Source organism: Oenanthe melanoleuca, chromosome 4 (genome assembly GCF_029582105.1).
Source record: "Oenanthe melanoleuca isolate GR-GAL-2019-014 chromosome 4, OMel1.0, whole genome shotgun sequence".
Lineage (NCBI taxonomy): Eukaryota > Metazoa > Chordata > Aves > Passeriformes > Muscicapidae > Oenanthe > Oenanthe melanoleuca.
The window spans coordinates 32,596,282-32,617,238 of NC_079337.1; the positions used below are offsets into that span (position 1 = coordinate 32,596,282).

Sequence of the window (20,957 nt, forward strand, 5' to 3'; positions counted from 1 at the left end):
GCATGTAGGGACAGGCATCTTACCTTGTGTAAAATAATACAAAACACCAGTCCCATCTGCCCACTCCCTGAACAGGATGTCAAACAGAACAATTTGGGAGTGGAATTGTGCCTCAGATTTTTTGATAACAGTGAATAATCTGAATCTGGAGAATTGTGATAACACTTAAGATGTAGTAAAATATGCTATCGTTATTAGCATTTACTTGCTTAAAATATTTTATCAAGACTGAAATGAAATGATATTTCATTGGTTACTGTTATAACTAATAATTATGACTAGTAAGAATCTGTATAATGTGTAATGGATGTGGTTTGGAAAGTGAAAAAACATCTACCTAGGCAAACAGTTTAGACTTGCAGTATTTTCTTATTTTGACTATTTGGATGATTTTATTAAGCAACTATGAAAGGTGAAAAAAGGTGTTTTGTCTCATACGAAGACATAGCAAACAATTGATCTCTTAAGTATATCTCTTTCTTAGTAATCACATTTCTCTAGTCATAATCTTCCAAAGATCCATCTTTACCCATAGTAACACTTTTTACATTTACAATTATGATTCACATTAGCAAGAAGTATTCAAGGTTTAATCATTATTTGTAGTAAATACATTTGTGCACACAACAGAGCTTCCTCCTAGAAGCACACAACTAGTCATTTTATGTAGGTCTAGTTGTGCCAGCAGGAATTGTCACATACTTTGACTTTTTACAGGAATAAATATTGACATATTCAAGTTCTAAAAACTGCAAGTGGTGTTTGTTAAATCTTTTTAAGATCTTACAGATATTTCAGATAAAACTGACAATGATAGTGTAGCAATTTATATAAGCTCCATGATTCAGAATTTGTGTTTTCCGGACTTCCTTGTCATTTATATATCTACAGTCAGTTAAATTTTGGTTTTCATTAAATTAATAGTTGATCTTCACTATGTGTTTACTTATTTTGCTCAAGTGACATTTTTTAAATGAGTGGGTTCCACCAATGCTGTATCTTGGGGAAAGACTGGGCTAGAGGTCATGGATTACAAAGCATCAGGTTGTATTCTTCAGAATTAATTCTTCAGAATTAATATTTACCTTGTATAGTTCAGTTCTGATGAAATGTTCTTATCTTTCCCTCACAAGGTAATTGAAAAAATAAATGCTTAAGTGATGTCATTGATCACAGGATAAATTCTTCAGGGATAATTTTGAACTAATGTGCTTTTTAATGAATAGAAATGTGTGATGTATCCTAGATATAGTATATATCTAATCCTTAAAAAAAAAAAAAAAAAGTTTGATATAAAAGGTCCTTGAATCTATAAGTATATAAATTTATTGAGTTCTTCTTAATATATTCCTGCCAGCATTTCATATGAGTTCAAATATCTGAATATGAATATTTTATGTTTATTCTTTCTCAACTATCTCAACTATCTTCCATTTGTTCTAATTTCTAGCAGATGCCATTCTTCTATGTCATCTGGCTTTCCCTGTTTGACACTGTTTTCTGATTAAAACAGAAACTTTGTAATGCTTGAGAAAAATCAAATTTCTGACCTTAAAGTATCTAAAAAGAAGGTATCATCTCCAAATAATTAATCAGATATAGTAAGACTGTCAGAAAACACTGTTACTTTCTTATCCTTGAATTCCTTAATATAGCATAATATACTATTGATCTGTCACTGAAGAACAGACTTGAGACTTCAAGTGTTTTGACTTTTGGAAGTTGATGACATAATTTTTCAGCTGATGAAACGTTGGGTTCTTTTCCTGTTTCCTTCAGCAGCTCTTTTGATGGTGTATTCTGCACCACAGCTAGAGATGAGAAAGCATGGCCCAGCTCCAGCTTAGACGACAGAAAGCAGTTTTTGGGTGGTTAAAACCTGCTGTGATAAACTGTGAAAGCAAACAGTGACATAGGGCAACAGATGACCTGCATTAGGAAGGTATTTATGTTGATACAAGACAACATGTAATTATATTTTTGGCCATAAAATAGTGCTAACAGCCAGACAGGTGCTACTGGAAAGTGAGAAAAATGTTTTTTTCAGCATTCTGTAAAGTTTCCATTTGATGGGACAGTTCTGAAGAAAGCTCAGTTAGGAGTCTCTGCAGGGATCTAGCTGATCAACAGAGAATAAATATTGAGAATAAATATTGTGTATTTAGAATCAAGTTTCTCAGATAAAGAGAGGAAACTAGGGCATCACTATATATATATTTTTTTTTCTTAAAAAAAACCCCTTTTATTAAGAATTCTTGGAATTGGATATTAGCCTTCTAAACAAAAAACTTCCAATAATTAGGTTTTTATTCTTCTCCCTCTGTCTTTCTTCTGTCCTCCTCTGTCTCTTCTGTTTTCCTCTGCCTTCTGCTTTTGTTAAAAGACCAAAACCTAGGAGTAAGTCCCTGCAGGACTCAGCACTCTGCTGGGCCTGTAAGACTAGAAAAGTATTAAATTACTCCAAAAAGATTATATATATATATATATATATATTTAAACAACCTTATTTTTTTTTGGTGATCTTTCTGAGAATATAGCCTAATGATTAGTTATAGTTTGACATTAAAGTGATTCCATTTATCATAAGATTCAGACTTACTTCACTGTTTTAAATAAACATGATTGATTCTTTGCATACACATTCAAAATATACATGGGTTTTGATGTAATGTAGAAATGAGGTTTGTTGGGATGTCTTTTCTTGGCTGGTGATTCATTGAGCAGTTAAAAAGAAAGCTAGAATGTTTCTAGCCTTGAACAGAAACTCATCTCTGGTGCCATCCTGGTACATTTTTTTCCACAGACAAGAAAGCTGCCTGCAGAGAGAAAATTTTTGTTTTTGAATCTTGCAAGGACTTGATACAGGTCCCTTCAGGCCGAGTACGTATTATTCACAAACTGGTGGCCTCTGAGGGTTTCAGAGGTACGACCATTTGTCCTCAGAATGATCAAATCTATTATTTTCTTGAGAAAGGATCTTTCCTTCTTCTGAGTACTGAAATGAGAAAAGAAAGAAAGTATCCATTCAAAACTGGGGAGACTCATTTCCATCTGTCAGCATAACAAATGGCTTTGTTTTTATATGGCAAAACATTTGTTCTTGTAACTAATACAGGCTAATTGTTGTTTTTTTTCACAAATTTTTAACTGGGCAACCAATTTGACAGAAAGTCTGTTCTCAATTATGAAGTGTGAGGAAGGCTTGTTCAACAGTTGCATCCTTGATTAACTCTGTACAAGTAATTATTGTAGTTCAAATGTGTTCCAAAACTTCTCCGTTCTACCTTCTGTCCATTATTTTATTTCTGAGGACATCCAAAATGGCACTATTTGTTTATGCACTTGTCTGTTAAGAGATTATTTTACAGAATAGAAGCATATCTAATGTTAAAATACTTTTCAGTGTTTTCACAGAGTTTGGTGGATGATGAAAATGAACAGGGCTTTTATCAAGAATTTGTGCACCAACTCTTTACTGGAAAGCCTAGCTTGAAAGCATTTTGAGCTTGCCTTCCTTTTATTTTGTTATTCTGGTGGGAAAAAACTAATCTCTTGGAGGGAAATACTGAAGGTTTTTGTTCATATTAGCTCTAATTTCTTAGTTGCTTGTTGCTGTTCTTCACTTGCAATGTGGAATTAATTTATGATAGTGCTTGTTTTTGCAAAATTATGACTTTGGCTGGACATTGCTTAGATTTGCTAAGTCACTTAGGGACTCGCTTTGCAAGGTGCATGCACAGTGTATTGTGGAGCTTCTATGCTTCATTCCATCATCAAAATGACATGTAGTATCTCTTTGAATATATGGTTCTAAGAGGTATCTATGTTTCCAACTCTTTCTTAACCTTAGATCTGTTCACATTTGCAGAAAGCTTCCAAAAACTTTCAGTGCAAACAATTTGAGATTTACAGTACAAAATGCAGTGGATGCTTGGGTTTGACTTGCAGAATTTGCCTTAAATGCAAACAATCATCTTGTATTATCAGTAGAAGCTGATTTTTATGGAAAGACCTCCAAGTCAATAGGTCAAGTGCTGAAGACATTTTGGCAGAGGAAGATGACATGCATGCAATTGCAATGCAGACTTCCTTTGCTGTGTTACTGAATATGAGCATCAGTAAGAGCAGAGGCAAAATGCGTGAGTAAGAAAATGAAAAGAAACATAGTGGCTTCTAATCTAAAGAAATTCATGCTGTACCTGCTGAAGTCTGAAATATCACATTGCCTTGCTTGGAGATAATGTTAACTGCTGCTTTCCAAGGTAAATAAGACTGAAAAGGGTAATGCTCTGCATTCTAATCCACAAAAACCAGACCCCGGGATGACCAAAATTCCTTTACTCTTTTTCCTCCTCTCTTTTGCATGTTGAAATGGCACATTTAGTAAAATATAAGGGAGGTTTAATATGTGTGTGTTTATATGCATATATACATATATATATATACACACGCATATATACACACACATACATATATATATACACACACATATATATATATGCACACACACACATATATATATATGTATATATAAGCATACACACATATATATGCTAAGAATATATACAAATGTGTGTGTGTATACATTTATGGTTATACACATGTGCACACCTATATGCATGTGTGTGTATATACATGTCAGGAGCAGTCTGCCTCTTTAAAGGGACCAGCCTCACCTAAAACAAGAACAGCTGAATGACATAGAAGCGTGGCAGCAGAGGCCTCTTGCTACAATGACAGCCTGTTAATCTAGTTTGGCTTTTGTCCTTGCAATGAATTTGTAGCTGTTTAATGCAGGTCATATTTCCTCCACTACACTCTGCTTTATTTCTAACACACTAAAAGCTCTTTTGAAGGATTATATGTTAATAAACAGAACTGCATGCTGTACTGTAGCTCTTGAACTAACTAATGCCAATTTCTTTTTTTTTTCTTTCAATGAAATGTTTTTCTTTTTATGATGTTCTAGAATTTCCTGATTCATTAAAAGCAAAGCACACTGTCACTCTGCTGGGGAAAGAAGCCCAACTTATTAGAAGAGCTTATGTCAAATCTTTCTCTTCTTATTTTTTAATGTGTAGAAGTTGAAGTCTTTTCTGATCTATATGTTCCTTTCAAGATATCACCATTAAAGTGTGGAATTTGCACAAAGCTGGAATTGCACAAAGCTATGTTGTCCATATACTACACTACCATTGTTTACTAAAATAAAACTGGATATTTATGAAACTTTTACCAGCTAGACCACTTGAAAGAGTAAAAGCTGGTGAATCTCTTACCTCCTTTGTTCTAGCCTGTTTGTTTTACTAGTGCTCTTCTCCCTTAGGAACTAATGCTCATTTCCTAGAAAGATGAGACAGACTTTGTGCCACAGTGCAAGGCTGCAGGCTGAGCAAAGAGTGACTGGAAGACAGGAAAGGGCTTTGCTGGGAAGAGTGACTGTGCTGTAGCTTATCCTGCCCTGGCCTCAGTCTTCATGCTCATCTGGGAAGCAAGGTGTGCTGGGAGCTGTGTGCTCACCTGAGCTTGTTGTGTGTTTTGCAGACAAGGATGAGTGCTCAAAGGACAACGGAGGCTGCCAGCACGAGTGCATTAACACAGTAGGAAGCTACGTCTGCCAGTGCCGGAACGGATTTGTGCTGCACGAAAATAAACACGACTGCAAGGAAGGTGAGTAGGGAGGGATTGGAGTGGTTGGTTACACAACAGTCTCACAGAAAGCTTTCTGCAGCTCTCCTTTCAAACAAAAGAAAGGAACAAAGTTCTTGGTAATGGGGTTTTAGACAGTTTGGCTTAGACACTACAACATCCCTCCCCTATCCCATCCCCTCCATCCCCAGCATTTGTGTGGGCTGAGTTCGAGGTCCACAGGAATGAAGTTTGGAAAACTCAGGATCACTGGCACGGAGTGCTAGTTTCAATAGTTCTGTGAAGTGTAGAATATTTAAAGCTCTGATAAAGTATTTATCTCAGGCTGTATTAAACACAGGAGTAGAGTTTCTGGACAGAAGCCTGGTAAAGCTGTGATTTGCTGCTATCAGGAGCAGTTATTTTCCTCACAGCTAGTTTGAAACCATATCTACCCTTTCTGGGCTTTTTTAGGTGACATTTAGACAACCCAAGTTCCAGTCAAAGCCCTATGCATCTTTCTTCCTCTTGGCTCTCGCAAGGTGGGACTGCCTTCAAGAAAACAATAGGCTTTTAGACTTAAGTAGAATTTAAATTCTCTGAAAATATACCTCAAGCGTGCAATATAATTTGAGCTGCTGTAACGTTTCAATGTTTTCTAGCATGGATTTAATCTGAGAGTAAATACATGCTCTCTGTGAATCATTTGCATTTTCACTGGTTTTGGAATGCTACATGCCTACTCCAAAAGTTTTTTCAAATAATTTTCTGATATTTAGAAAGCAATTTGAGATTGTTAAAACTAAATAGAAAAATGCCTTCTTTTAATTCTGGGTACCAGTGGTTTAGTTGTGAAATCTGTGACTAAGCTGCTCTTTGTTCATACTCACAGTTTAGTCTTTGTTGTTCTCAAACTGTGTATATGTATAGCTAGAAACCGTGGTTTACAAATCAAATTGATTGCTCTGAAGCTGCAGTGAAAATTACCAAGAAGAGAAAAAAAAAGTTGTTTGAGAAATTTCTTTTGAAGTTGGAGTAGTGAGATTTCTCACATGGATTTACACACTTACTTGTATGTAGGATGGGAGGAATAGGAAAATACTTGATTCATCTTTAATATTTATCTTGTGTTTATTCCTCTATAAGACTTTTTCTGAAGAAAAGCCATCCATTATAAACAAAAATGTATGTTTCACAGCAATCCATAAGGAAACATGCTGGGTTAATGCTCTAAAGCACATGCCTGAGGGGAGGACCATGACTGTGCACTCTGAAAAGCATGCTTACCTATCTTCCTAAAGATCCTTTCCACTTAGTGGCTGCCCTGGCAAAAACCTCAGAATGCAGATCCCCAGACTAACTGATGCTATCACTGTTGGCACAGCTGAATGTGAACAGAAGATCCACAGTCCCAACGGCATCATCACGAGTCCCAACTGGCCTGACAAGTATCCCAGCAGGAAAGAGTGCACGTGGGAAATCAGTGCTACCCCTGGGCAGAGGGTCAAACTGGTGAGTCTCTGCCTTCCCTTCCTTTTTAGTTTTTCTCCCATCAAATCAGCTTCTCAAATGACTCAATGATATGAAACTGTTACTAAACTCTACTGTCAGTTTGCATCCCAGAGGTAAACTATTTTAAAAACTTGCTGACTCCTGTCCATTTCTGGCCAACAGGGACTACTCAATATCATAGAGTTGTGATTTAAGTTTATGGTGATTGGAAATGCTCTGTACAGCAAAGGCAGGAGGAACTCTTTCCTCCTGTCAGACTTTACTATATCATTGTTGCAAGTCATAAAACTTGTGCAAAGATTTGGCAAATATGGCAGAGACCATTTACACCATTTCCAATATAGAGAAAAAGCAACGTTTTGAGTTATGAACAGTCCTCCACATACACTTTTTCCTGTTCTGTTTTTTGAGGAGGAAAAAGATAGAAAACTACTGAGAACCTGGATTTCTCATTTAAAAGTGGTTTCAAATTTTAGCATAAGTAGAAGAACAGCCTGGAGTAGACTTGTGAATTTTGTGTCCAGCTGGCTGAGGACGGTGCTGGTGTGCAAAGACAGGCCTAGCAGAGCTTAGCTGGCTTGTAGGCTAGCTTGTTGCCCATGGGGTTTTTGCTTTGAGCTGGTATGGGCTTGTGGTTTGGATTTGTGCTGAGCAGTGTTGATAATATAGAGATGTTTTTATTATTGCTAAGCAGAACCAACAGCAGCTATTTCTGCTGGCAAGGAAATTGAGGGTGACTGTGGGAGACACACCCAGGACAAGTGGCCCAAAATGACCATAGGAATATTCCAGACTGTATGACATCATGCTTAGGATATCAAACAGGGGGAGGAAGGAGGAAATGGGATGGTATTTGGAGTGATAGTACTTGCCTTCCTAAATCACCATTACCCATTATGGGGCCTGTGTGATGGCTGGACACCTGCCTGCCCATGGGAAGCAGTGAATTAATTCCTTGTTTCACTGTACTTGTGTGTGCAGCTTTTGCTTTTCTTATTAAAATGTCTTTTTCTCAGCCTACAGGTTTTCAGTCTTTCACACTTCCAATTCTCTCTCCAGTCCTCCTAGTGGGGCAGTGAGCAAGCAGCCTGTGTGGGGCTTGGCTGCTGCCTGGGGTTAAACCACTCCTGTTACTGGTGCTGATGTGGGATTGTGTATTGACACCTGCTCACCAAAAGTGAAACAATTGTACTGTAGTGGAGGGGATGGTGTTGGTGGGGAATGAGTGGTGTGCTTGCTCTGCACCATGCAAGGATGAAAAATAGATTTCTAATTCAGGCAGCCTTCCTTCTGCTGCTTCTGAGCAAGTATTCTTCATACTGGCTGAATAAACTAAAGCCAGACAGGTTGTAAATGCTTTTCCAATGCTTATACCCACAGCAGGCAAAATTCCAACATTCAGATATCTTCAGCAAATTATTCCATGGTCTACTTTACATAGAAAAGGTTGTTTGTTGTTGTTGTTTTTTTTTTTTTTTTTTTTTTTTTAATTGGCCTTTGCCAATGGAACTGGAAAAATATACAGAATTTTACTAGATAGAGTTTTCAACAATACCTCCATGATTTAGAGTCTGAGATGTGCTCTTCTGTGCAAGCCAGTAGGGTCAATTACTAAATTCTGTGTGAACAATATCTTTAAGTTGTATAGTACAGCAAGGTCCCATATCAATAATTATACCATAATTCCACAATGGATCATTATTTTTTCTTTCACACTGTATTTAAGTTTACTTTTCATAGTTTTCTTGTTCAAATTGAACAAGAGAATTGGTTACTTCAGGGTAACAAACCACATGAATTGTGAGGCTGCACTTTTGTTTTTGAGAGGGTTGTGTGTATGGAAACTAATCTTTTGTTGTGATTGCCCTCTGCTAATCACTGAAAAGGCTCTTCCTGAATGGGCTAAATTCAAGTATTTGGTGAAATTAAGATGCCTGTGAAAAAAAGGATATGCACTCCAGAATTTTTAAATGAAACATGTAGATGAAGATGGCTTTGAAAATGTACATAGTAGAGAGACTGATTTTCATGAGCTAATTAGCCAGATATTTAAAAGAGACAGACTTGTGTCCCATGCAGGCAGCTGTCCAAAAGTGCCACCAATGTATCTACTCGGTTGAGTGGTACAGATAGAAAGGGCAGGGCAGTCAGAAGCTATGTGTAATGTCTCTGAGCACCATTCCCACTAAGGAGACAAATCACATGGGATTAAAATAATCATGGTGAGGTAGGAATTCAAAAGTATTTTTCCCAGGAAGAGAGGATGTGATTTAATTATACTACCAAGTTTATTAGATGATTTGTGAGCTCTGTTGCCAGCAACTATTCAGTTATGTTTAACTTTCAGGGAAGTTTGTGTCAGTTCTCCTCTTTCAAACCAGTAAGAAACTGTCTGATTTTTAAAAAATAGAGACTGTCTTTGGGTGTTTTAAAATATCAGGCATTTTGAGATTTTAAAAGACTATGCATATTAAGATCTGATTTTCCTTTAAAAAACAAGTTCCTTGCATTCTCTATGGAATTGCTAGAATCGACTGCTATACCCACAACAGAATTAGGACTTTTTCTGGTCATGTGTAAGGGACACAATATAAAATGTGCTGTGCTTCTGCAGGCTTAGGAATCCCAGTGAGAAATCAAATATTAAAAATAAGAGGTGAGCCTTACAATTCATAATGAGATATGCTTCCTGGAGAGTGTTGGTTTTGTTGAGGATTTTTCATGCTGGTGAGAAGTGAACAAAACAGATATAATTTGCTTCTAAAAGAAAAATAACTTATGCAGGCTGCTCTTGGATCGTGCCTCTTGCTCCCATTGATTCCAAGTTGGCGTGACTCAGTGCTGGGTTAAACTCCCTTTCTGAGAATTAGTCTCTCAGCTTTCTGGGGATTTCTTAATCCATCAGATTTTATTTGGGTATAAATGACAACACATAGTTGGCATCATAAAAGTAGGATGGCTGACCACAGTTTAAGAGCAGCAGGAGCGAGTGCAGTACAGATGTTTTCATTGCCTCTGCAGTTTCAGTCTCTTAATGTAAATCCCAAACTTTCACAGTGAAATGAACCTGCATCCACTGCACCACACAGCTCCCCACAAAAAACAAGTGTTATTCTAAATATTGAAGTTCTCTGGGAAAAAAATTTCATGTTAGCTCTTTACATATTCTTTAGGTCAGCTCTTAATATTAATTACCATCGCATTTCACACTCTCAGGGTTCCACAAGTGATTTTGTAGGTCAGATTTGTTTTGGTGTACCAGAGAGAATGCTTAATTGTGATATTTGTTCTATATTTGATAGTTCAGTTTTATTCCTTTTAATTACTGTTCCTTAATCCTATTCTATTTGGGTTGTGGGGTTTTGTTTGGGGCTTTCTGTTTTTGTTGTTTAAATAAACAGTCGGCTACATGACTACTCATGAAAGCATATGCACTTAGTATTTTTATGCTATTTTGTTGACCAAAATAGATTTTGAGTTTCACCTTAAATTGTAGGTTACTCTATACAAAATTCACAAAGACGTATATTGCTTCACAGTGTTTACATGAGGGGAAATTACCAGATATTAAACTTTAGGGTTGTTGTTGAAGTTTAGCTCTGGTCAAAAAGTCTTATCTGAAAAATTTTAGATGTCTCCTTGAAATAAGTTTGTTTATATCATTCTAGTCTTGGAAGACACTCTTTCATATCTGAAATGCAGGTATTGGTTGTATGTGTGTTAACAGTTTCTGTCAGGCATGGCATACACCATTTGGAAATGCCTGAAGTTTGTTCTAATGAATAATTAACACAATTTTGTTATTGTTCGCAATGCTTTTGCTAGCAAAAAATGTGACCTAAACATGAAGGGTGAAGCCTGAAACATCATTAAGTAGTAATAACAAAAAATAGATTTCTAGATAATAGATTAGAAAATATAACTTTCATGCATAAACCTTCATGTGGAAAAGTCATTCTCAGAGGCTTTAGTTGCAGTGTGATGTAGGTTTTAAAAAAGGGTGGGGGGAGCCATTATGTTTTGCAGATGTTTCAATCAATCCTCAACTATGCAAGGAAACAATAATTTCTGACTTTTTGCTGTTGTGAATGCTCTGTGAAATTTGGAGCAATACTAAAAACAGTGCAAATTCAGCAGAAAGGCAGCAGTATTCTAGATTTAATATTCTCCTATAGGTAATAGTTGGTTATAAAGATTCTAATGTGTTTCTGTATGAAGGATGATGCACCCTTGAAGTGTCTTAACTTTCATTCCACTTTCTCAAGATCAATGTTATTTAAATCTACAGGCTTGTAGCAGCAGTGATGCTAAATCTGTCATTTTAACTGCATCCTTGTATTCTAAAACATATTAACATATATAGCTATGTACTGTGTAAATACAGTCCTACAATGGGTAATTTTACTTTTTTTTCCTCCCCAGACATTCAATGAATTTGAAATAGAGCAACATCAAGAATGTGCTTATGACCACTTGGAAGTGTTCGATGGGGAGAGTGAAAAATCACCAATCCTGGGGCGCTTATGTGGCAATAAAATACCAGATCCTCTCATTGCTACTTCAAACAAAATGTTTCTCCGCTTTGTTTCTGATGCGTCAGTTCAAAGAAAAGGCTTCCAAGCCACTCACTCTACAGGTCAGAAATCAGGATGTGCTTTTTACTACTTGGTCTTACCCATTGTTCTTTAGTGGTAGATAGAGTTTGTGTTTTTGTAGGAATGAGATGAGTTCACGGGTGTAACAGCTGTATCCAATGAAGCCTTAACCCAGTAGGAAAAGGCTGAGATTGCAGAAAGTATTCTTTCATATTTTACATATTCCTTTCTCCCTGTCTCTCTCATAGGTAAGAAATTAAAAAGTGTTGAAACAGAGTCAGATAAGAAATGAGGTTCCTCAGGATTCATGATCTGAGCTGATAAAAGATTGAATATCTTTTCACTGCATTTGTAATGTAATCACCTAACTGGGACATGTGGTGCACCTTCATTACTTTGCTGATCTAATTTAAACAAAAATCTGTACTTTGTATAAACAGATATTTCTTTCCTGTAGTGCTTTAAAGGAAAGATAAACCAAAGAAGAATAAGAAAAAAACAACATTAAAGACTTTCTTAGGACCTTTAAAATATAATATTCTTCATATTTACCATTCAACTTTCCTGTTTGGCAGAAGTCACTGAAGTTGGAAACAGTGGTTTGTAATTGCATTAAGAGAGTTTTTGGTACATTTTCAGTGTGTAGATGTTGCTTGGCTTACAGTGGCCTCTAGTGATGAAGCTCTGAACATCCAGTGTCTGCAGTAAAACAAGGGGATTTGGGGTTTTTTTGCCTTTGTTTTAATCTTCAATTACAATGTCTGTCATTACTTTCCAGAGATCCTTCTTATTTATCCAGGCAATAAATAATTCAGAAAATATTTTATAAATATATCTGCTAGGAGATAAGGTTTAATGACATGTAATAGTTATTAATAGAATACTAAAGGTGATGAGTCACTGTTAATGTAATATGATATTACCAAAGTATCCATCAAGTTGATATGTAATGCTCAGCTAAAAAATCCTCATATATATAAATGCTGGCATTTTGTCTTTTTTTCTTTCTGATTTGTTCTGAATAGTTCAGATCTTTAGTAATTTAATTTCTGTTTCCAAGAAAGACAGTAGACAACAGCATATTAAATTTTTATGATCTGGGCCTTGAAAGTTTAGCTACCTGTAATTCAGTTGGCTTTTCTTGTGGAAAGTCCTTTTACAAGCATGCAATGTTTTGCCTTCCCTACTACAGTAACTTTCCCTTAGATGCAAAATTAGATAGAAGTAATAATTACCCATTTTAATTACCTCAGGGTATGTAGTTATGGGTCAGAAGTCTTGCTAGAACAGGGGTTGTAAAACTGCTATCTCATTTATTGTCCTCACTTTCAGTTTGCAGAATTGGAGCAGTCAGTATATGAACAAAGTTCAGATGAATACTCCCTAAATTCTAAAGACTGCTAATTTTGTTACGACTTGCTGTATTTTCCCTCATATCTGCTGAGTTTAATGTGCCTTAAATATAAAAACATTCATAGCATGGACAAGCATGTGCTTTTCTAAGAAACTGAGAAAAATATAATCTACCCAGCTTCTAAGAATGTTATAAAAAACTACAAAGTTTACCTCCTCAAGAGAGGACGTTTATTTCTGTTGGCTGCTGTTGCACAGACTGCTCCCTGAGATGAGCCCTCATCACTGGCATGGACCTGGAGGTAGTGTTTGAATGAAGGACAACTCAGATCTTGCAGTCTATTCCTCCAGTCTTGAGCCAAATGCAGATCCTCTGTGAGAATTCTGTGAGAACTTTACCTCTGTGCTAAGGGCACGTGTGTGAATGAACAGGTACCTAACAAGTGTATGGGACAGAGGATTGTATTCCCTTAGTTCATCTTTTCCAGAAAAAACATAATTGATGGTATGCAATGAAAGTAGACAAGGCTGTGTTCGATCTTCCATAGCTGTGCAGGCAGGGAGTGCTGAGGAAGCTGCTGCTGTCACTTCTGACATGTTGGCAGAACTCAGTGAAAGGACTGGTTTAACACAACAGCAGTGCATGAGCAGCTGGATTCTATGCCCAGAGCTGTCTCTGCTGCTGCATTCCTGGCATCTTCATGATTTAATTATTGTTCCAGTAGATGCTGTCGATGATGTTGATTTCCCTTCTATGACGCTTTCTGGCTTGAAGCACTATCCAATTTTACAAATTTCCATTTAATACTTCAGAAAACAGGATAAAAATGTAGCAGCAAATACAGTAAAGTTAAAAAAAATAAACCGGATAGAAAGGCTTCCTTGGGTGGAGCAAAACTTATAAAATGCTGTCTTGAAAGTGCAACGCAGTTTCAGAAGAAGATTCTGTCATATTTTCCCCTCTCAGAAAAGGCATAACCCATCCAAGAGGAATTCATAAAAATGCTCCTGACAGAACATTAAACATCGTTGCTCAGGGAGTGATCTGTCTGCCTTAACTCAGGCATCCAGTTCTCTTCTGGACAGCTTCATTTATGGTGCCTGGCCTCCAGCCACTGCTCTAGGAGATTGCAGATCTACTATAGCTCCTATTCATATCTATCAATGTTGGGAGGCTGTCTCAAACAAATTTGGATATCTCAGATGTCACTCAGTTTAGAGGCCCGTGTTGCTTCCAAAATAGCTGTAATAATTCAGTGTGGGAGTGCTGAATGAAATTTATAATCTTGTTTCATTAGTTCAGATGGTGTGGGTTTAAGTTTTCCCAAGTGTCTGACTTGTTAAACAGTCAGGAAACTACTGGTTGATTTGTTCCTATGTTTGTAAGAAGCCTAAAAGTCCCCAGAAAGGTCATGAAACATGAGGGGTTTTGTGCCTTAGATAACCTAGAAGGAGGCTTTCACTGAAGCTACCAGATCACCATCATTTTACAAATTGGACATGTTTCCTTACAGTCAGAAGCACACATCCTGCCCATAGCAGAGCAGCCATGCCTGCACAGTGGAAACCATGATGGGTTAGCTCTGGCACCAAGGCTAAGCAGGCAGTGCTGCATGGCTCTGCTCTGTGCCTGTCCCACGTGTCCCAGGGCTGCAGGCTGCATGCAGACTTCTGAAACTGCAGCTTAATTCTTAAGAAACTGAAAAACTGGCTTGAAATTTCTATTCTAAAATATGAGGCTATAATCTGTAATAGAAGGGCTTGGGAACAGGAATTGCCATTTTCTGTGCTTGTAGGGCTACAACTTTCCTTTAAGCTCCTGTCCTCTGTAGCAAGCAGAGGGAAAGAATGCAGACAGTTAATTAAATATTTTCTTGTTTGCAGCTGTTTGGTGTCCAAGGCAGGGAGATGTTCCTATTATTGGCAAGAGTCCAGTAAAAAAAAAAACACAACTCTGTCTCTGCTCAACAATAAAAAAAAACCCAAAAAAGCCCAACCAAACAAAACACTAAACAAAAATCAAAACAAAAATAAAAAACAAACAAACAAACCTCAAAAATAGCAACAAAATAAAACCCAACTTTAAAAGGAAATTCAGAATAGGGAGAAAAACCAGTACATTAGAATATCAATGAGAAATAACTGTTTGAACTATCTTTCTTGCCAGTGTTTTATCATGTGCTCCTATTTGTTCTTTAAGAGCAAAAAAATTGAAATTTCAGATTGAACTCATCTTGCATAACAGATTACTTCCATAATTATATGTCCTGGTTTTATTCCTTCATTTCCCTTTTAAGAAAAAAATCCACTCTTTTTGTAAAGGATTTGGTCATTGCCATTATTAACTGTTAGCTCAAATGTGACTCCTCACAATATAATAGTGCAATTGGTCATGTTTAGTGTGGGTGGAGTCTGTGAAGTAAAAGTCAAAGGGTCTCGTCACCAAAGCTTAGAAAGATTTGAATCTTGCTGTTTATTTCAGGTTACTCAAAAATGATCAATAAATAATATCTACATATTTTTAAAAGCAGATAATTTATTTATAATAATTAAATCTATACTTATGAGTCTCAGTATTTTGTTCAAGCTCATTTGCACTTGATGTTTTTATCGAGTGCTTCCAAGAGATGATTTATTCTTGATAAGAAACCAAAACGAAATTATTCTGTTTGCATTGAAATCTTGATACATGTAAAATAAAAGCCTGCACCCGCCTTTTGAAAATATGATGGATTTTGGAAACAATGAATTTTTCCTCTTAAGCACAATTTTCATCCATTCTTCATTGGGTTCTAATAACACTTTTATTTATTTGTTGTACACCTTATTCACTTATACACTAAAGCTAATTCATATTTCAATTCTGAACTCTTCGAGCAGTTATAAACAAGCTCTAAAGCCCCACATTCATTTTGCAACTGCATACAAATAGAGATATATGCCAAAATAATGGTTTTGACAAAAGGCACAGATCTCCTGCCAAAGGCTTGCCTCTAGAACAAGCTTTCAGCTACAAGATTTTCCCTGGTAACAGCAGCTTTCTCCTAGCCCACTCTTTTCAGAGAAAGACCTGCTCATGAGCTACACAGCAAGCAAGGTAGCAAACTTTGTATTGAGCTGGCTCTCCAGGTGCCACAGGATGGTTAAAGCTGACAGTACTGTGAAACAAAAGGGTTTTGCACTCAATCACTGACTGTGTGTGCTGGAGCTGACCCTCCCCTATCACTTGCAAATGGTGTCATTGACTCCCGTGGAAGTGTCATCACTGAAATGTGGGTACCCTCATAGAAGCTGTCCTAGTGGCCACAGGAGCCTTTCCAGTGCCTACCCAAAGACTGTCAAACTGCTTAAGCCACATTTGGTGATCCCTGTCTTTGTCTTTCACTTGAAAATTATGAACTGCGTTCGAATCTCTCTAGTCATAAAAGAGAATTTGTATGAGAAAACTCAGAATGGTGGAGTTATATTCGTACTGTGTAGTACTTTGCTCTCAGCTTGTCTGATTAACCTCCTTGTGGAGGTTAAAATGCACTCAGTCTGAATGAGACTGGGAAAAGGAAAACACAAATTTGCACTGAATAAGCTTCTTCATCTTTTTTCTGCTCCATTTAGAGTGTGGTGGTCGGTTGAAAGCTGAGCTCAAGGCCAAGGACCTGTACTCCCACGCTCAGTTTGGGGATAACAACTACCCTGTCCAGGCAGACTGTGACTGGCTGCTGGTGGCTGAGCGCGGCTCTCGCGTCGAGTTAATGTTCCAGACTTTCGAGGTGGAGGAAGAGGCAGACTGTGGCTACGATTACGTGGAGCTCTTTGATGGTCATGATAAGACTATGAGACTTGGTCGATTTTGTGGATCTGGGGTAAGTACATAGGTATAAACCTCTTTTATTTTTTCACTTCTACAGAAAGAATAAGAAAGGCAGGGCAGAGGAAGGTGAGGGTCGTGAGATTCAGTTACTACATCTTATAGTGAAGGTAATACATTATCCACTTCAGATTTTAATGCATAAATTTGCAGGATTGTAGTACAATAACACCCTTAAAAATTTTTCATCAACAAATATTCTTACCTATTTTTTAACCAAAGTATTGTAATGTTATGTTAAGCTTTAAGTAGCTGACACAGTGTTTATCAGCACACAAGGAAAAATTAGCAGCTTTTTTTCCTTACGTAGAGGGAAATGCACCATTGCTGAAAATTATTACATTAGAGTTCTTTGAATTGGAAAGAAGCCACATTTTACAGTAGGAGGGGCAGCTGGGAAGTATTTATAGCATACACATTGACTTTTAAATCTGATTTTAGGAAAAAAACTTGCTCCTAATTTGGGTGATTAATATGTGCCTTAAGAAAACCATGAAGTCCTATATGTATTCTGACACATTTAACTGTGAGACATGGAAGAAATTGGCCAGATGACACCCTGAAAATGCTGCATCTTATTTCTCATTTTAGACCTGTATTGGTCTCCTGGCTGCCTGCCTTGTGAAAACTGGTGCAATGATCCCACAAGTCCTCATTAATTCTTTACATGTGTGCCAGTGCAAGCACACTTACACTCTTTGCCTAGATGAAAGGCTTCAAAGACTCTACATAAGACGAACAGGAGCTCTTAAATAATTATGTGTCACTTTTTTCAGCCACTGTGCTGGATCAAACATCTTAGTCATTCAGACAAGTTACCTGTAAACTGACTTAAATCCTTTCAGTGCATTTTTGAACCTTAATTAATGATGCACAAAAGGTGCTTCTACTTGAATTGTATGGAATTTATTCTAAGGGAAATGCTACAACTGACCCTAAAATTTACACAAAATTATTTACTATTTTACACAAAATAACATTTTTCTTTGCAAGCTACCGTATTTTACAAGTAGAAGGGCAGCAATCAAGAAAATGGGCTGAATTATTTTCTTCTTTTTGGGGGCTTGGGGTGAAATGGTTGAGCATTGGTGGGTGGCAGTTTGGTTATGATAAGATGAATGGCTTCAGATGCCACATAGGATAGATACAATTAAATAGAAAAGCTATAGAAAATAAAAAGCAAAATGATCCAAACTGGAGTGGGAAAACGACACTGTTAGTAGATGTTACCACCTTCTCAGCTTTAGAAGGAGGATTTGGTAGTTCAGCTAATAATTCTGATCAATGTGCTTCAGTAATAAAAAAGGAGATCATGAGGGCTGTGAAGAATAAAATAGAAAAGAGGTATTGGCCTCTGTTGTTTATCTAAATTTGGAATATTGTATATGGTTCTGCCCAGTCACTTTCTCCAGCAGAACTAGAGAAAAACTAGGAGTTTATGTTATTTCCTCAGTCTGCCTCTAAAATTCCTAGCCTAAAACAGAGAGCACAATGCAATAGAGCTATTCTATCTGATGATGTCAGAAGGCATGGTATGAGACACAGTGGAATTTCAGGATGATGTCTAGCAGGCAAATAGAAATATTTATACAGAAAAAAAATAGTGAATGAATCCATGGAGTGGGCAGATAATTTTTTTCTTTTTATTCATTTATTTTAGCCACCAGAAGAAATTTTTTCAGCGGGGGAATCTCTTTTACTTCACTTTCACACTGATGATACAATCAACAAGAAAGGATTTCATATACGATACAGAAGTATAAAATATCCAGATAGTGTGCACACCAAAAAATAACACAAGAACCTCTATACCAGAAAAGAAGAGTGTGAAAGAATGCACAGTGAAAAGGAAGGAAAGTGTGTCATTTTTTTCTAAACTGAAGTTACTGTCTGACTTATAAGACCAGAGACTGAAGAAAAATAAAAGAAGAAAATCACCTGCCCCAGTGGAACAGTCAAGATGATGATGTGCAGGCTCCATACTTGACTGTCTCTGCAGAGCTTGTGAAAAGACTTTGCATGCAGGGAGAATATAAATGTTTTTTCATGGTCCAGTATTAGATAGAACCATGTGTGGCTTCAATCGGTTTTATTAAGGGGAAGTGACCCTGTAGGCCATTCTTCCTTCTGACAATTGTAGGGTGTCTAGGAGGAAAAGAAGCTCTTTTAGGTCACACACTCAAAATACTGTCCTTCTACCTAGTTGCTTTGACTTTGAATCCCGCGTACAGCATGTACAAGGACTTGAAAGAAGATATGAATTGGGAAGTCTTTCCTGCATTGTTCTGTATTTTTTACAAATTCACCTGTCATATCAGGTTATCAGTGTTTTGAAACTGGAAAATCCTACTTCTGAAACATAACTGATCTATAGAGTATTTTGTTTTACTAATGACTGAAAGTCTGAACTGTTACATCAGTCATCACTAGTGACAATTCACTAGTTGACTGAATTTTAATGGCGTAAGCATCTGAAAATTGGTTTACTGGTTAAGTAAGCTATCTCTGATGATGTGCTCTTATTTTGCACTGAATATAGAAAGAGACTGAGATGAAAACCTATCCTGAATCAAAAATCTGCATCCATGAGAAGGAGAAAGTGTCAAGGATCATCTGAAATCCTCCTACAGAATTTGTTTTCAGCAGTACATTTGAAACCACTGCTAAGCTTTATTTCTTTGGAACTTTTTGTGAATGAGCTATTTGCCTGATTCAGAAATGAAGCTGAAGTAGTGTCCAAAAGGCAAGTTTCCCAAAGAGGTTTTTGTTAGATTTTTTTTTTCCTAAGAGTAAGACTATCCATGATGGTGAAAAAAAGTAAAACGAAGCAACAGACCCAGGATTTTTTTGATATCAAGTGTGAATTCCTATGGTGCTATTCCATGAACATTACAAAACAAACCAAGAAGTTTTAGACTTTTGAGCCAACAGTTTGCAGATCATGAATGTCTCACTATACCTGGCTGCATCTGGAGAAAGAAGGCTTTACTGCTCCGGTGGAAAGTAGGTTGCAATGGCAGTGCTATTCCTGTGGAACAACTACTATTATTGCCTTAGAATCCTCGCACACAATCAGACAGATCTTCCTGTAGATACACTCCTAATTTGATAAATAATTTGACAACTCGAGCATCTTAGCATCCACTAACAAAAGGATCTTCAAGCTAAAGCCCCATCTGCAGAGAGAGATCATCTGCTGTAAATACAGTGACCTGCTTTTGATGTAGAGATATGTTACATTTAGAACTGAGATATTCTATGTGCTTTAGGCCATACATGGCTCTAGTCATAATGTATATGCATTATGTAAGTATTGTATGAATGAGTGTTCCAGGAGAGTGAGAGGTATTGTATGGGTGAATATGGAATTGTTTCTTTATGTGCCAAGTTCTATCAGGACCCTGTTTGACTGTAGCAACTTTTCTTTAAAGGCTTCATAGACAGATAACAAGGACTTCTAGTTTGCAAGAATCAAGTTAAAATGAAGTATTATGTTTCACTTACAAGAAATATTATTTTGATATCCTTTGATGTAAGTTGCTACTCAAATTAGCTTAGTTTTTGTTTCCTTCTAAGAACATACGTTGGCACTAATAAATCTGACCTTTTTTTATAAAAATAAAAACTGAATGTCTGTATAGGTCTCTTTGCTTGTTTTAACAGCTCTGTTATTACTCATACATATTTTTCTTTTTTAGATAGCTGATGTAGGTGAAGTTCAAAAACTTAATACTTTCTGTGTTTCTATAATGCTGTTCCACTGTCTTTTTGGCTCATTTTTCAGGTTATTTGATAAAGAAATGAACTATAAACACTTTCTCCAAGGTCTTTTACTATGAAATTCAGGCAGAGATATTACTAAAGTTAAAAAAAAATCAAAAATATATTCTTGATGTTCTACATAATTTATCAGCTGGGTGAAAATCCAGTGCTTGAATTTCTGAAAGGAAAAGTTAGCAGCAGCAGAAGCAGTGTCTTGCTGGAATGGTTAATCAAAAGGATCT

General features: G+C 36.8%; 1 protein-coding gene across 2 annotated transcripts in view; it reads left to right on the forward strand.

Annotated features, from left to right (window-relative positions):
• The window catches only part of TLL1 (tolloid like 1), a 124,645-nt gene extending 104,054 nt beyond the window's left edge, over positions 1–20,591 (forward strand). For both annotated transcript variants that reach the window (XM_056490605.1, XM_056490606.1), the window contains exons 17-21: positions 5,545–5,670; positions 7,013–7,140; positions 11,563–11,776; positions 16,701–16,948; positions 18,614–20,591. In XM_056490605.1, coding sequence (XP_056346580.1) covers positions 5,545–5,670; positions 7,013–7,140; positions 11,563–11,776; positions 16,701–16,948; positions 18,614–18,748 — 851 coding nt within the window. In that variant the 3' untranslated portion in view covers positions 18,749–20,591. The remainder of the gene's footprint in view (positions 1–5,544; positions 5,671–7,012; positions 7,141–11,562; positions 11,777–16,700; positions 16,949–18,613) is intronic.
• The last annotated feature ends 366 nt before the right edge of the window (positions 20,592–20,957 follow it).